The 17,651-nt window shown below is 40.9% G+C and overlaps 1 protein-coding gene across 1 annotated transcript; it reads left to right on the forward strand.

Annotated features, from left to right (window-relative positions):
• Positions 1 to 1,614: 1,614 nt before the first annotated feature.
• LOC134630629 (TNF receptor-associated factor 2-like) lies at positions 1,615 to 13,486 on the forward strand. The gene is made up of 11 exons (XM_063478074.1): positions 1,615 to 2,098; positions 3,671 to 3,880; positions 4,809 to 4,887; positions 5,279 to 5,377; positions 7,096 to 7,257; positions 7,370 to 7,444; positions 7,795 to 7,869; positions 8,580 to 9,152; positions 9,771 to 9,948; positions 10,172 to 10,320; positions 10,494 to 13,486. The coding sequence occupies exons 2-11, from the start codon at positions 3,693 to 3,695 to the stop codon at positions 10,710 to 10,712; spliced, it is 1,797 nt and encodes a 598-aa protein (XP_063334144.1). The 5' UTR covers positions 1,615 to 2,098; positions 3,671 to 3,692; the 3' UTR covers positions 10,713 to 13,486.
• The last annotated feature ends 4,165 nt before the right edge of the window (positions 13,487 to 17,651 follow it).

The raw sequence follows: 17,651 nt of genomic DNA on the forward strand, positions 1-17,651 counted from the left end.
GCAGTTCTGGAACAACATCCTATGGACAGATGAGACCAACATCAACTTGTACCAGAGTGATGGGAAGAGAAGAGTATGGAGAAGGAAAGGAACTGCTCATGATCCTAAGCATACCACCTCATCAGTGAAGCATTGTGGTGGAAGTGTCATGGCGTGGGCATGTATGGCTGCCAGTGGAACTGGTTCTCTTGTATTTATTGATGATGTGACTGCTGACAAAAGCAGCACAATGAATTCTGAAGTGTTTCGGGCAATATTATCTGCTCATATTCAGACAAATGCTTCAAAACTCATTGGACGGCGCTTCACAGTGCAGATGGACAATGACTCAAAGCATACTGCAAAAGCAACCAAAGAGTTTTTGAAGGGAAAGAAGTGGACTGTTTTGCAATGGCCAAGTCAATCACCTGACCTGAATCCGTTTGAGCATGTATTTCACTTGCTGAAGACAAAACTGAAGGGAAAATGCCCCAAGAACAAGCAGGAACTGAAGACTGTTGCAGTAGAGGCCTGGCAGAGCATCACCAGGGATGAAACCCGGCGTCTGGTGATGTCTATGTGTTCCAGACTTCAGGCTGTGATTGACTGTAAAGGATTTGCAACCAAGTATTAAAAAATGAATGTTTGATTTATGGTTCTTATTCTGTCCCATTACTTTTGGTCCCTCAAGAAGTGGGAGGCACATTTGCGAACTGTTGTAATTCCTACACCATTCACCTGATTTGGATGTAAATACCCTCAAATAAAAGCTGACACTCTGCAGTTAAAGCATGTCTTGTTTGTTTCATTTGGAATCCATTGTGGTTGTGTATGGAGCCAAAAATGTTAGAATTGTGTCGATGTCCCAATATTTATGGACCTGACTGTACATGTTTCTCTCTGGAGTAAAGTAAAATGTGAAAAGTTCATCATGTAAATGAACGAAACATTACTTTTAAAAGAGTATTTACAGTGCAGTATTCAGTTACAAAATGGCTGACTTTCAGAATTTGTACTTCATTCCCTACTTTGCATTGTACTTTGTAGAAAGAAAAAAAAAACTTTGACCAGCTCAACATGCTAATCACACTAATACATGTACTTAGTCATTCAACTACTGTAACGCTGTAGTTTATTTTAGAGCTTAATGAAGATTTAAATACAACCACAATTGTAAACTGGAGGAAGTAATGCAAAAAAGGACTTTAAATATACAAATATACATAAATAGCCAACATAAAACATAAAGATGCTAAATTACACACAAGAGGAGTGAGCGCGGTGTGCATCTCTAATGGGCCCAATATGAGGCCATGAAAAGCGCAGCCGACACCAGTGTATGGTTTTTAAAGCAAATTTAATGATATATCAGTACAGATGCTCAAAAATTTACAAATTATAGAAATACATATGTTGAAACAGACTGAAAAAAATTGGTTGTCAGGAAAAAAACTGTCTTAAAAAATTCGCGATTTTTTTGCTTCTGGTTTTCACTTCCTCTCCTCCTATTTCAATTGAATTTTATTTATACAGCGTCAAATCACAACAACAGGCGCCTCAAGGCGCTTTATATGATAAGGTAGACTACAATAATACATAAAGAGAAAAAACACAACAATCATATGACCCCCCCCTATGAGCAAACACTCATACCAGCGCTGTTGTGGCGGTTGTGTCTGAACAGCGACACCTGCCGTTCAGGAGAATACTGCAGGGAGTACTCGCGCCCTCAGCTCTGGAATAAATGGTACCGACGTCACTGTTTGCGGCCAGTGTAAACGGGCCCATTACATTACAGTCTCCGGCAGCAGAGCAGCCCGCCTCCTCTGGATTGTGGACCAATGACTCGGACGCCTCTACATCTCGTCTGCCTCTCAACCCGCGTTCAGCCCCTCGCATGACGTAACGCCCAATCTGAAAGTGCAATGGCGATATTGGACAATAACAGCCATCGCGCTTGGGGTCCACATCTATATTATGTGGCTAAGGTTCAAGAAAACACCTCCAGCCGGCTGCAAAACCACATATAATATCGGCACAGAGCGCGAGCGTCAACCTGCGACCAGGAAAGGTGATCTCCCAGCCTCTGCACGCGATGACAGCTTAGAATAAATCGCTGGTGAGTCCAAACTCTGCTGATTGCAACAGCATTCGCCAAAGGAAAAAAAAAGGCTTTTCCAGTAAATGGTCTCTTGCAGGCAGCAAGCCTGAGATTTCAAAGGGGCGTGGCGGTATGCTGGGTACTACTTCTGACTAACGGATGCTGATAGCTTAGCAACAGCGACGGGGAAGGAGAGCAGAGACAATGGATGTGCCATTTGTCAGCATCGTTACTGGGCAGGCTGAGCTGAGCGCGTGTTTGCTGGACTAGAGAGAGAGACACGATCCTCGCCACTTTGTTCCAAGTGAGCAGCAAGGAGCCGTGGATGCAGAGTGGAAATGTAAACAAAGGGTGTGGGCCTTCCAGCTGGCCTGTGATGCTCTGCCACACACATGAGCATCATGTAGTCATGTCAAGAAGAAGGCCAGCCAGCACTGGATCACAGCTGCTCCACAGCCCCAGAAACCCAGGGGTCCCAAACATTATACTGGGTCTCTGCAATAGTTTTCAAGCTGCCAGCTTTTATTTGCCGTGCTGGATTGCTTTTCTATTGTTGAGCAAGCTATTTTAAATGTCATTGCCTTGTACTTCAGGACAGTCTAAAACGATTTTCACTATTTTTGACATTTTATAGATCAAACAGCAATGCTTCCTTCATTTTAAATAGCTTTAATAGCCGTGCAAACATCAGTAAGCCATAGTTAACACTGTATTAATTAGTTTATCTGAATTCAAAAGTACAACATTAAAGTTATATTTTTTAATAGCAAAGCCACTGAAATACGCTCACATCATAAAACTCTTCAGATTTTTTGGTTACAGTAATTCTTGTCCATGCGTCCACCAAACTTTTAGGTCAATGAGTTAAAATCCTAAGATTTTATATATATCTTATTGTGCTTGGAATAAAAATAAAACAATGTTTCCATCCATCCACCTGTTCATTCCTCTATTTATCCATCCATCTTTAGTTTATCCACTTCAGGGTTGTGGTTGGGCTTAAGTCTATCTCAGCCATCATATAGCAAGAAGTAGGATACACCCTGGACAGGTTGCCCGTCTGTCGCAGGGGGAACGCAGACAATCACTTACATTTACTGCTGATTTTGGATCACCAGTTAACCCTGTATTTGGACTGTGGCAGTACACCACTGACTGAACACCACTGAACCCACACAGAGAGAGGACCTTATGAGGTGATGGTGCTAACCCCTGTGCCGCCCTGAAAGACACTTATTACTTAAAAGTAACAACAGCACCTACAGTCTAAAGGTAACAAAGTAACATCCATGTAAATGCCATTGTATTCCAATGAGAAAACTTCTATTAGTCACTTGGCCTGTCAGGTGGTTTTAAATTTGTGGCTAATCAAAAGGATAATGAATGTGATTATGAAGGCATGGGTTAAATACCAACCAGAAAATGCAATCCTGGACTTTTAATGGCCATATGAATATTGAAACTTGGTTTTTAAGATGTAGAGTATTGGTTCCCTTTTGGGTGTGATTTAAAAAAACAATGACAATCCAAATGGACTCTGAAAGTGAAACTGTTGTACCTCCCAGGCTTGACATTTTGCTTGTTTCCTAGGTGTGACGTGTGAACAGACACCATGGCCACACAGGAACCGTCCCCTCCTTCATCCATGGAGAGCAATAAGCCCGGCTTCCCCAAGAAGATCCTGGGCAACAAGCTGGAGGACAAACACCTGTGCAACTGCTGCCACAATATCCTCAGACGGCCTTTCCAAGCCCAGTGTGGACATCGCTTCTGTTCCTACTGCTTTAACAGGACTGTGAGGTGAGGAGTGGAATGGCCAAAGGCTAAAATAAGTGCTTTGGAAGTGATTGTAAATATTTAGATTAAAAAAAAAACTTTAATCATTTAATTTATAGTAATGTTGCTCATTTTCCTTTGTTCAGTTTCAGGGAGCTGCTTTTAGCTTTTAGAGCTTCTATCGGGCTAAGAGAAATGAAAAACTTAACTTAATTACTACTTAAATGATTCTAATCCAGCACTATTTAATTCCAGCAGTAATTAGCGCTCAACTGGTAATAAATTAGTGCTTACACTGGATTAGTATTATTAGTGTCCCACTGAAGTGGGAGACTGATGTGTCACTGATTCTTTGTGTGTTGCTTATTCTTTGTCAAAAGCTGTAAAACCACACTGTCAGCGGTTCAGTATTTTTTGAGTGGATCTCTTTGCTTTGACACCATTGATGTATCTCTGTAAAATATCTTCGATGACAGAGACTTAATCATATTTGGATGAAGGCGTGGAGTTGAAAGTAATCAGCTGAAGCTAACGAGCTTGATTTGCAGTGTTCTTCCATAGACTGGATGGGTTGGCTGTAGGACAGAATCCTGCCTAACATGGCATAAAATGCTAGATTTTTACTCATGAGCCCTGTGGACAGAATGTTAGCATAAATAACCATGAACTGACTCTATTACTGTTCTGATAAAGTACATTAAAAATGCACCAAAAGCACAAACATGATCGGGAGCTGGCAGCCAAGAAACTTTAACACTGATGTAGTTTTAATGGGTGTGTTGTGAAATAAACATGCTTTTCTATATAAAATGATACCATTGCTAATATTATTTATAGCTTTAAAGTGTATGTAAATCAGCAGCTAAATCTTTAACTCATAATTTAAGTTGTCATAGCATAAATAAAGTAGCATAAATTATTGGCTATGTTGTATTTTGTTGTTTAATTGCAGTAATGGACCTCAGAAATGCAATGCTTGCATCAAAGAGGATATTTTTGAGGACCCTACCTCGATTTTAAAACAAGGATGCGTGAGTACTCTTTTTTTCGATTACTTTTTTAAAAATTAAACAAATCACCTTGATTTGAATCGGTGAAAGATTAAAAGAAACAGAGTGGAAAACAAGCTTCTGAAGTTAAAATATGTCTGACGTGAGCTCTGCGTGTTGCCCTGTTTACATCATGGGCAGTCTGTGCAGTAGTAACAGCAGCGTGGTGATACTGGTGATTATGAGTTTCAGCTACTGCTTAGATAATATAATCATCATCAAATCATATCATATGTAAACTTACAGTAAAATAACTGCGTGCACGTGTTGAATGTGCAGCTTTTCTGACACTGATGAACACAGCAGCTGGAGATGTGTTTCACAGATGCAGCTCAACAGCAGAGCCCTTTTTATTTTCTCTTGTTTTTTTCAGGCTTTTCCAGACAATGCGGTTCGAAGGGAAGTTGAAAATCTGCCAGCTGTTTGTATCAATGAAAGCTGCACTTGGAAAGGAAGTATAAAGGAGTACGAGGTGAGGCGACTTTTTTCCTTCACTTGTTTTTCAGTAACCAGATAGCCTAATGTTTTGTCTTTGTCACTTTGAAACGCTCGCTAGCCCCGCCTTGCATGGAGAGTACTGCGTGCATGAGACAAAGCCTTTCCAGCCTTGGCGCTCTTCTTGAGCAACCATAATCTGGATTGCAAACAGATGTTTAACAGAGTTTCTACGGCAGCCTGTGGGAGGTGGAAATGAGGCTGGTCCATTTATAAAACAGTGTAAAGGAGGCATCTGGATAATCTGGGAATGTGCAAACAGAGCAGATCTTTGTACTGCTTTCAAGAAGTAGGAGGAAAAATCGATAAAGCATAGTATCACAAATTGTGATATTGCATCAATACAGGGACACCAAATTTTTCGATTAAATAAATAAACAAACCCCTGGGAATTCTACGAACAAGAGGACTCATCTCATGCACCATCATACTGAGATAACGTTAGCCGAGCAATCTTACATTAAGTCAACTCAGCCAGCAACAACACTGGAACCACTCAGCTTGACAAAGCTACCAATGCTCCTAATTCATAGCAAGCTGATGGCTCATGTGAGTAAAAATAGGACAGCAACCTCCTTGCATAAAAAAAACAAAACAAAAAAACTTGTACTGACTAAGCAGTTACCCAGAGCTTGCAGGTGCTGAACACTTACGAGCACTTTTGATTGCAAGGCCATTGCACAGGCCACCTGATAGCAGGCAACCTTTCTGCAAACAGTCACAGTCTGACTTGGACTGATTACAGTCACTCAGAGATTGTCGAAGGTTTGCAAATAATTGCTGTCTACTTATATAAAGGCAGACAGATATCAGTCTGAAGGAGTCAACAAGCACAACTTGAAGGGACTCGACTCAACTGGTTGTATTCTGGTTATGGTTTTAGAAAATCATAAAATCATGGGGTTTGCGGTCATTTTCATGTCTGCTGTTTTCCACAGCATAGAATGAAAATGAAGACGTCAACACTATAAAATAACAAAAATAAAACCTGCTGTACAGAGCGCGTAGTGTAAAAATGTACACAGAGCAAAATGTGTGTCATATTTTACTTTGCACACATTCCCAGACTTGTGACAGAATCACAAGTAGTGACATTTAGTGGAATGTCTTGCCTTCTTCGTGCATTTGAAACCATCAGCTGGTTTGTTTGGGTGTCGCAGGCAGGTTCCAGTAGACTACCTCGCAGCTGTGGATGAAGTTCAATGGGAATAATGGCCACGGTGCAAATAAAACTTGTACAGCTTGTTGTTTAGATTTGAAAAACAGCACAATCAAGTTAAACAACTTAAATCCAGTCTCCTCCGTATCACATGTCCAGCAGCTGCCTTTAGACAAATGCATACATTAGGTAAACATATCGCTGCCACACTTCCTGTCTTTATATCTACCAGTTTCTCTGTGGGAAATTGTGTTTGCATGTTTTTCGTTTATGCCTTTGGTCTCTGGGGGCCGTAACATCTGCAGCTGTTGTTCTCCTTCTTGTAGCTGAAGATGGTTCTTTATAGCTGTGGTTTTTACCTTTGGACTCATCGTCCTGTTACAGAATGGTAGTGTTGCGTGAAGGATAAGACTCTAAACATCTAACATTGTTAAAGCTACAGTGCTGTTCTGTATGTAGACAAATAAGCCTCCCAGCGCAGTACAGAGGTTACCATTCTGCCACAGCACCTCAGCATAAGCTCCCACTTTCCACAGATGAACCACGAAGGGAAGTGCGAGTTTATGATCATCCCCTGCCCTTCCTGCAAAGAACGAATCCGCTTCAATGAACAGGAGCGCCATAATGAGCGAGAGTGCCCTGAGAGGACGCTCAACTGCAAGTACTGCAAGGAGCCGTTCCACTTTAAGAATATCAAGGTTGGAAATGATTTATTTAGACCAAAGATGCTCGTCGGGGCCTGTGCGGCAGATCAGAGCAGCTATTTGTGTGGCATTAAAAGAAACGCTGCTGCCTTTTCGTTTTTTTCAGGCTCATGATGAGATCTGCCCCAAGTACCCGATGATCTGTGAAGGCTGTGCCAAGAAGAAAATTCCCAGAGAAAAGGTAAATCTGAGACCAACGTGCAGAAAAGGTGGAAGCATTATGTTGTAAAACTGACCATAGACCATGTAATCAAATGTGATGGCAGAGAGTATACAACTGAGCTTCTGAAAATAATGAATGTACTTTGTCATGTTTACTTATGTTTAATAAAAAAGAAACTGAAGATAGTCAGACTAAAATGAGCATACAAATTTGAAGATGCAATATGTAAAATGTCACAAGATACAAAGTAACAAATATAAGAAGAAAAAGACACAACTGATTCATCACTCGCTGTTAATACACAGCAGATGGAAAATCATTTATATCGATTGTTAGAAATTGACTATTTTATTTCTTTTGTTTCCCAGTATGTGGACCATATCAAATTCTGCAGCAAATTCAGAACTCCATGTCGATTTCATGTGGTGGGATGCGATATGTCTGTAAGTAGCCCGATTGTTTTCTCAATAACGAATTCAGTATTTGAGCACACAGTAAGCTACGAGACTGTAGGAGAGAAAACATCATCTGAACCAAGACGAGGAGGAGTGAGGAGGTATCTTTTTTCCAGTGACTGTATATAAAAGATGAACAGAGCCACTGTGATGTCACAACTTGGTTTGTAGACTATTGTTTTGAAACTTTGAGCATTAAGGATGACCATCCTGCTTAGTTCTTTAAAAAAACATAAGCGCTAACCATGCTAATGTTCACGCTAGTTAGCCAGTTTGGTTGGCAGTGTTATTCATTGTAATGTTTGGGATTGAAATTGTTATTGGAAAAACTATCGTGGCCTTGAGAGGTCACTGCAACTTAGGAAAACACCAGCAAATAGAAAACCGCCACAAAAACACACAAAACACAGTGGAAGTTGAAAAAAATACTGCTAATGCTCAACGGGACAAGCTAGTAAACAGCTATTAGTAGACAGTAGACTATTATATATTCTTAGTGAGAGATTGTATGTTTTGAATTAAAAAAATAAAAACAGGAGTTTACAATACATTGGTGGAAATGAATCATGTTATATTAAATATGATTTGAAATGAGCAACAAATGAGTTAAGACTATGTTAGATTTACCGTTCTCCTTTACTTCAGTAATTACTCTGTGCATTCATATATTGTTTCTGGTTTATGTTGCACTTTTGCAGGTGGAGAAGGAAAAGATTCATGACCATGAGCGCGCATATGCCTATGAGCACCTCAATCTTCTGCTGCATTACATTATGGGCATGAAAGTTAGCATGGAGGGCCTACAGCCCCAGGGACTGGAAGTAGCCGGACACAAACTGGTGGAACTCCAACAATCCCTCAAGGAACTCGAGGCCAGAGTCTCCCAGCTCAGCACCACCTCCTCTGGGCCTCCCGTGCAGGGAGCCGCCGCCGCCGCATCCTCATCATCTTCCAGCTCTGGACCTCCTGGTCCACCTGCTTCAGTTCCTCTACCTCCACCTCCCACTCTGCCTCCCACTCTCTCTGTGTCCACATCCTTCACGCCTCTGCCCAGCTCTGTGGGCGCAGCGCTGGAGCTCCAGCTTCACAGCGAGAAAACCAAGGTGGCTGAGCTCGGCCGCAGGTGCACGGAACTGGAAGTCAAAGCTGGCACGTTTGAAAATGTGGTGTGCGTCCTGAACAGAGAGGTGGAGAGGTTCGCCACCACCATGGAAGCCAGCAACCGTCAGCATAAACTGGACCAGGATAAGATCGAGGCTCTGAGCAATAAGGTAAGCTCGAGCCATGACTGCAGCTGGTTGATGCAAGTTGGAGCATTCCTTGTTCTCTGAGTCTTAACTCAGTCAAATCTGAACACACAGCAATGGACCGTTCATTTTTAGATTCACCATTACTTTAACTTTTCTTCCGTATCGATGTAATCCAGAATCCTGGAGAGATCTTAGGTTGTGGTCGAATCTGTTTATTTGCATACAAAAAAAGGTGTGAATGACTGATTTAAGGATAGGGGAGTCTAAAGAATACTTTTAGCACACACAAAGTACCTGCACAGATTTTACACTTCCGGTGTGTAAAGGCTGCTACTTTGAGAAAACTTGTTGCCTGCCAATTTATAAAATCCCAGAAAACCCAGGAAAAGGCTTGGAGATGCTTCAAAGTGATAATTTGAACAACCTCAGTCTTTTCAAAATATTTGTAGTTTCTTCCTTAAAGGCAGAGTGATGCTGATCACCTTGAACTGATGCTAATATGAATTAGTCATTTGTAATGTCTGAGCATGTTTTTGAAACCAACCAAAGCAACTGCACTTTTAGTTGCTTATTCTCTCAGCTGCAGTTCAGTCATTACTGGAAAATATTCAATTTAATGAATATGTGTTTGTTTTCCAGGTGCGACAGCTAGAGCGGACTGTGGGGCTGAAGGACCTGACGGTCGCAGAGATGGAGGGACGGCTGAGAGAAATGTCCGCCACCACCTTTGACGGCGTCTTTATCTGGAGGATTTCAGATTTTGCCAAAAAGAGACAAGATGCCATCGCAGGCCGAGCCCCTGCCATGTTCTCGCCCGGTAACAGTGCGCATTATCACAGTGTTGATCCAAAATCATCAGCCTAGAATACCAGGAGCATGATCAGTGAACTGGTTTGAGAAGAGCAACAATAGATGCCATTTGTCACAGCCATGATTTTGTCCTGCAAAGATAAAATCGTTGAAAAAGTTATTACTAAATTACTAGAAACTGTTTAGATGTCTTCTGCGAATAATTAGTTCTCTTTCCCGTTCTCTTCCAGCCTTCTATACCAGCAAGTACGGCTATAAGATGTGCCTACGGATCTATCTTAATGGAGATGGGACAGGGCGTGGCAGCCACTTGTCCTTGTTCTTTGTGGTGATGAGGGGGCTGAGTGATGCCCTGCTTAAATGGCCCTTCAACCAGAAGGTAAAAGACTAAGAAACAAGCAGGCATTCAAGTATCCCCTTCTGGTTGTGGAACAGTCTGTTTTTTTCTTTTCCATTGTTGTTCTTATTCCTTTAAGGACCATGGTGAGGTTTGTTCTGCTGAAACTTGCCTATTTTATCCCAACAGTAATCTCTTACTTATCTGACTTCCAGGTTACGCTGATGCTGCTGGACCAGAGCAACAGAGAGCACATCATCGATGCCTTTCGACCTGATGTCACTTCCTCCTCCTTCCAGAGACCCGTGAGCGAGATGAACATCGCCAGCGGCTGTCCACTCTTCTGCCCGCTCTCTAAGCTTGATGGCAAGAACACTTACATTCGTGACGACACCATCTTCATCAAGGCGATTGTGGACCTCACCGGCCTCTAGACGACCTCCACTGGGTGTTACAGTTTGGCAACCAGGCAGCTCTTTGACCATTAAAGGCTTCATTTTGGCTCAGTCGCGGTCCCTTTCAGGGCTCCATTCGGGCACCTTGCTGTCCCCCGCAGCTTTGGGGAGACAGACATGCTTGCGACAGTCTGCTGCATGTAGCTGCTCAAACCAGACGATGCAGGCATTCTTATACCTTGGTGGTCTCTGTGTGAGAACCCTCCCCTCCGTCATTGCTGTACATTTGGGTGCAAAACTTACTTTCTTGACATCACAGCATCACCATCCACGGTGATAAAGTGCCGTTTCAGTTCTGCACGCGAGTTTTCAGTTAGAGGAAGCAGGCAGCAGTGCAACGTAGTCAGAGCGGTGTTGAGCAGAAGCAGAGGGGAGTGAAAAGGTAGAACTGCGTCTTTTTTTTTCATCCCCTGCTTCCGAAGGCTGGGGGATGTTGCAGAACATGCAGAGTGTGTTAGAGCAGGGCTGTAGATGTGTTTTATGTGATCACTCTGGTAAAGCTGGCAGTAGAATTATAATAGAGTTAGAGTGTGGCTTGATGCAGATTTTGCTTCCTCTTAAAGATTGTGGATATTGTGAGCGTCTCAGTTCCAGTGTGGAGTAAATTTGCATAGACAAACGTGGAGTTATGTTATGAATAAGATTACAGGCATTTCTTTTTATTTCTTCATTTCTTTTAAACAAAATGCATGCTGCTGGAGTTTTAAGTATAAAGTATAAAAATGCTCTTTTTTTGGGAGGGGGGGTTGTTTTGGTTTTTTCTTCAACTGAGCTTCATAAAGTTTCATCATTTGATATTAAACTTGTTAGTGATTTATCCATCTGTGATGGTGGACATTGCCTGCATGTCTATGAAGCCAGGCTATTTACATGTAAAGTCAGTGTTGCGTATTTGTTCCTAATAAGGGGGTCGGTGGTTCTGATTGGTGGTTTGGTACATCTGTGGAAGATACAGTGGAGTTACCAAGGAGTCAGGGCAGCTTGCCAGTCAAGCCTGAGGTGTAAAACTTGTGGTTTTGTCTCTGACAAACATACATCGCTGGAGTTTTTCCCAAGGATATGCTCACTAGCTCACATCTCAACACATAGTACCGTGCCCCACCACAGACTGAGGTCAACGCAGATTCCACGAAATGAAGGAATAGTATGTTCCTTGTTTTCTGTCCATACAGTATACAGTGCATATGTGTTTCTGCTGCTATATGATAGAATACTCATGTGAATTTAATATATATGTGTATATATATATATATATATATATATATATATATATATATACACATATACATATATGTCGGTGCAAATATAAATGAGCTATGTGTGTGGAGGTAGAGAGGATGGAAACAAGAGATTGTATTGTTGTCGGTCTCAGGCCAATGTTGACTTTATTTATTGCAGATCGATGTTCAGCGCAGCCCCCGAATGTTTCGTTTTCCCTTTTCGTGCTCTTTCACCGATTTTCCCCACGGCACCACACATCGAACAAAAACTCTGGTTAAACTGGGATGCACTTTTTCGGCACGCATCCTGAGGTTTTAAGGTTCACGCTGGCCTGTTTGGAAACCAGTCTCAACCTGTATTGAAACCTCTCTGTGCATGGGAGGCTTCGATTCATATTCACTATGGAGTTTCACAGCGGCTTTCCTCGTGGGCCACGTGTGAACGCATTTATTTGTATTTGTTTGGATGAAAATACGTAGAATAGTTATTATGTTATATCTGGCGCCGCTTCCGTTCAACAGAAGCAGCTGCCTATATTCATAGCAATGTATAAATATGTATCTTTCATATCATAATGTTGAAATAATCTATATATCAATGTTAATATACACAAGAGGTTATAATAAACATAGTATTACTGAATACCTTATTAATTCTATATCTATATACCAACTTTTTGTTTGATGGTTTGAACAGGCCAGGACAACCCCTTTGTGACTTGTGATTCTTTCTAGAGTGCAATATATGATCATGTCTGTTAGGCTTTACAGAGGTCACGCTTGACTCATTTGTTTACATTACCCATTCTGGCGCCGAAGAACCGCAACCCAATTCTCCGAGGAAATATGGTGCTTTCCTTGTCATAAATCATATGCTATTTTATCAGTAACATGAAAATCACAAGTCAGTAGCTATCCGTGAGGCTTACTGGCTCTGTGGGCTTTTAGAAAGATCATTTTATTGTTGAGGAATTCTTGTTCCATACAGTGAGTGAGTTTATACTCTTATCTTAGAAACCTTTCAGTGAAGACTGAGCATGTAATAAAATAGGATTACATGGACTTTTTAAAGTGTTCTCGTAATGTGCCAAACTCAAATATTACCTCCATGTATGAACACTGTTGTACTGCAAGTTGAATTTTATGTTCTATGCTAAAATATGGTGCCAAATATGTTTCTATTTAATTTTCTATGAAGATGCGTGTGTGAGATTTTAATATGAGGCGTCATTACTTCTGTAAGCACCAGAGGAGCTGATTAATACTGTCCCATTTAAACTGTCCTCAGATGAGGTTTCTGAATGTAAGCTTTAATTAAGTTGGTTTTCCTTTTCAAAAAACACACAACAGCCGTTCTGTCTTGTGATGCAGTTGACTTGAACCAACTTTTTTTGTGCACTTTCTATCGTTTGTTTGTCCAGACAGGGTATTTTGTTGAGCGATTTATGTACCTTGAAATCAGAGCCATATGTATTCTGATGTTGATAATTGATGTATTATGCTGAAAAAAGGACATGCAGTATGTAATAAAGTGTGGTGGTTTCAGCCTGTGTTGATTTTTTTTAAAGTGCATCTTTAATAGAAAATATAGAAAAAAGAGCATTTTGAATCTTCAGTTAGCATTTTGATAATCAGCCTTGCCATTTTTTAGGGATAGATATTCTAGATATTCATAAAGTGCTATGGATGGAACACTGAGACTCACCTTGTTAGTGAGAAGTAACAGGCTAATCAAATGCTAGCTTTTCACACACCAGAACTAAAGCACAATCTACTGGAAAGTCCTTATAACACTGCAGCCCATTACATTAGATAATTCGATCGCAATGCTCCAAAAGGCACCGACAGCACAAACACAGAGGAGAGCTCATTGACTACAATTAACAGAGGTGAAGCCTTGTGGACACCAAGTAGCTGTAAAAGACACAGCAACTATGACTCGCTGGAGGGGGATTTGCACGTCAGTAGAGATCACACTGTGTGGAGCGGTTGTCTGATGCCACTAAGCACTGCTGTTTCAAGCTGAAAACTACTGTTAACTTAATAAAAGAGAAATGATTTCGAAAAAGAGAAACTCATCAGAATTCTCTACAAAGAGAGATCTTCAGCTTATTTTTATCTTGTTGAATTACAGTTAAGCACTGGGGCTTCCATCTGCAACAGAAAGACTTGCTATAAAGGGTTTTCTGAAGAAATGTGATAACGGTTTGGCTTTGCAAGTTCGATAGAGAGGGACAGTCACACTTCTGTTTGAACATATTAATCCTAAACGGACTTTGATTCACTATGTTGTTACAACCTGTGCTACATGATGAGCTGAGTCACTTTAGCATGTTTATCCTTAAAGTCTCCAACTGCTCTCAGTAAAGGAAGCTGGTTCCTTTATTCCCTGTGGAGAGCTACGCAGACTTTCTTAGGCTGATATTTAGAATCTACTCTATCAGAATATTTATTCATTATTTTTTAAATTGGATTTTGCACTTTATTGTTGCATTTTGGAATGATTTTGTCACGGCTGCCGGGGCGAGCCGTGTGGTGTTGGAGGAAAAGGACCCAAAATGCAGGCAACGACTGATGATATGAGTGAGAGTTTATTTACAAGTGGCAGAGTGACAAAAAACAGGCAATGAGACACGAGAAGCTACTGAAGAAACCTAAACTGGGAAAACTAAAGCGCAAACCTGAAATCATAATAAAACCCACTATATACACACACACACACACACACACACACACACATGTCTGGTTTGCTATCTTCGTGGGGACATCCCATTGGCATAATGCTTTCCCTAGCCCCTTACCCTAACCCTAACCATTAAAAATGAATGCCTAACCCTAACCCTTACCCTAAACCTAACCATAACCTAATTGTAACCCTGACAGTAAAACCGCATTTTGAGTGTGAAAATTGCTTTCAACCCCGAGGGGACCTGGATTTTGGTCCCCACGGTGCAGAAAGTCCCCACCAGGATAGTAAAAGTCAGATTTTGGTCCCCACCAGGATAGTACGAACCCGTACACACACACACACACACACACACACACACACACACACACACACACACACACACACACACACACACACAAGGTAATCAGGCAATGACACACAGGAGGGAAGCACAGCTGATCCTAATTCACAAGATGGGAGGACACAAGCTGAACACAGTGATAACAGACACAGACCTTCAAAGTAAAACAGGAAATTCATAACACAAACTCAGGGACATGAACAAAGCACCGGGGGACGACACAGGAAATAAACCTTAGGACTGGAGACCCTGAGAATGAAACCTAAATACTAATAACCATGAATAAATTAATATCAAATCAGATAATAATAATAAACATAATTGTTAGAGTGGATTCTTAAATGTTTGTCATTTTTATGCTTGCCATCCATTTCTACATTGTTTTAACTGTGGGATGAAAGCAATTCCACAGTCCCCCTCCTCAGATTCTTGAGTTTTTGGGTGAGGGGCTGTAGGTTTGATTACAGATACATCCTATCTGGAGGATCTACTTCTTTTGATCTAAGCTTCCTGAGTTTATGACCCTTTGATCAGCAGCACACACACACACACACACACACACACACACACACACACACACACACACACACACACACACACACACACACACACACAGTGCCTCGTCTTTGTAACCAAGGGGGGTTAAGAGGGGAGGTACGTGTTGTAAACTATTGTGTGAACTGTCTCTCAATAAATAGCTGCGAGGGAAGCTGCTCTTTGAAGGACTTTGGGCTGGAGACAGGTTAGGAGCGTGAGCTCCAAGAGCTGATTCTTGACCAAAGGCCTCCCTTGCGCAAGTAATCGATCGAACGCTGTTGCCTTGTTTTCTTTCATGATGAATAAGTCTCTAGAACTAGCGGGGTTTGTGGGAACAGACCCAACAATAATGACAAACAAAACGCTGGGTCAACGACCCAGCAGCATAACAGATTTTATAACAACTATTCAAGTTAAATGAGTCAGATCCCTTTGGGAGCCAGCCTCAAGTGGCCACTAGAGGAACACTGGCTTCATTTTTCAGCTCAGAAGAAGCGTTCTGTTAGACAGCCAACTAACTGTATCTTTACTGTATCTTTAAAAGTATTTAACAGTATAACAGTATAACAGTATGGAAAGTGTGGTGCATAACTTGCGAAGGATGGTAATGCAATGTAAGCTATAGTAGATGATCAAACAGACTTAGTTTTAAATGAAATTTAAGATCAAATACGTCTATTTAAATAAGTACTGATAATCATACCTTTCATGTACTGAAATAGTTCCCTCATCCCTGATGGTAAATAAGCAGATAACATTGTTGCTGAGTGAACAGATGAGATACCAGTATAAAGTAAAGTTATTGTGGTTCACTATTCAATTCAATTCAATTTTATTTATATAGCGCCAAATCACAACAAAAGTTGCCTCAAGGCGCTTCATAGGTACAGAGAAAAACCCAACAATCATATGACCCCCTATGAGCAAGCACTTTGGCGACAGTGGGAAGGAAAAACTCCCTTTTAACAGGAAGAAACCTCCAGCAGAACCAGGCTCAGGGAGGGGCGGCCATCTGCTGTGACTGGTTGGGGTGAGAGAAGGAAGACAGGATAAAGACATGCTGTGGACGAGAGACAGAGATTAATAACAGATATGATTCAATGCAGAGAGGTCTATTAACACATAGTGAGTGAGAAAGGTGAGTGGAAAGAAAAACTCAATGCATCTAGAACTAGAGCCCCATTCACACTCAGAAATAACAGAATCATTTTTTATTATTATTTATTAAATTAATCTTAAAATAATTTTTATTATTATTGTTTTCCTAAATGCAAACTCATCATGTCTTGCTCCAAAAACAAGTTCTTGAATGTACTAGAAGTTACGTGGATCTCTGCTCACTAGAGGGCAGTATATGACTTTCAGTTAATTTCTCTACGTGAGCTCTTCACTCTCCTTAAGAATAAGAGTCTTAGCAGCAATTATTTCACTATAACAGGCAGGGTAATTCAGATCTGACTCTTATCTTTGAATAAAGCCTTTCATTGCTTTAGGTAAACACCTGGGACATTTTCATTAGGCGTAAATTATGTACACAGGGCAGTTTGACTCACATGGTACATTGTGCAAAGCTGAGTGCCTTTTGCGTAACCTTTCGTGCAAAAGAGAACAAATCTATTTTTGTTATATTACTTATGTCATCAATGTGATCTGAAGAGGTTAATGAGCTCTGAGTCACACGGTGTCAAGGAAGTAAATTGACGCAGAGTGGTTACTTTGACAGGATGTGGCTGTGTGTGAAGATGGGGACAGTCATTCAGTTATTTCTTCACACCTTGAGCACAGAAAGGAAAAAAAACTTCCTGCAGCTAAGTCTTTTTAAAATCATATTACAAACTCCAATGCAATTTAACTCATTGCATATAGATCTGTTTATTTTAACACATACATAAATCTGTGATTATAATTCATTATGTGATATATAAACATATATAAAGCGGTCGGTTTGTTTTTCCCACAAAACAAATTACCTATGTTTAGAATTTTCATCTGTGATATGGAATTAGTTTTTATTTGGATGACAAAGAAGCCTGTTAAAAACATTCATGGCCTGCTCAGTAACTATAAAGTATCCTAAAACAAGCTCATGTCTTCATCTCTCCTCCAACATGCTTGACAGTAGGTATGAGGTG

This window comes from Pelmatolapia mariae, linkage group LG7 (assembly GCF_036321145.2).
Source record: "Pelmatolapia mariae isolate MD_Pm_ZW linkage group LG7, Pm_UMD_F_2, whole genome shotgun sequence".
Taxonomy (NCBI): domain Eukaryota; kingdom Metazoa; phylum Chordata; class Actinopteri; order Cichliformes; family Cichlidae; genus Pelmatolapia; species Pelmatolapia mariae.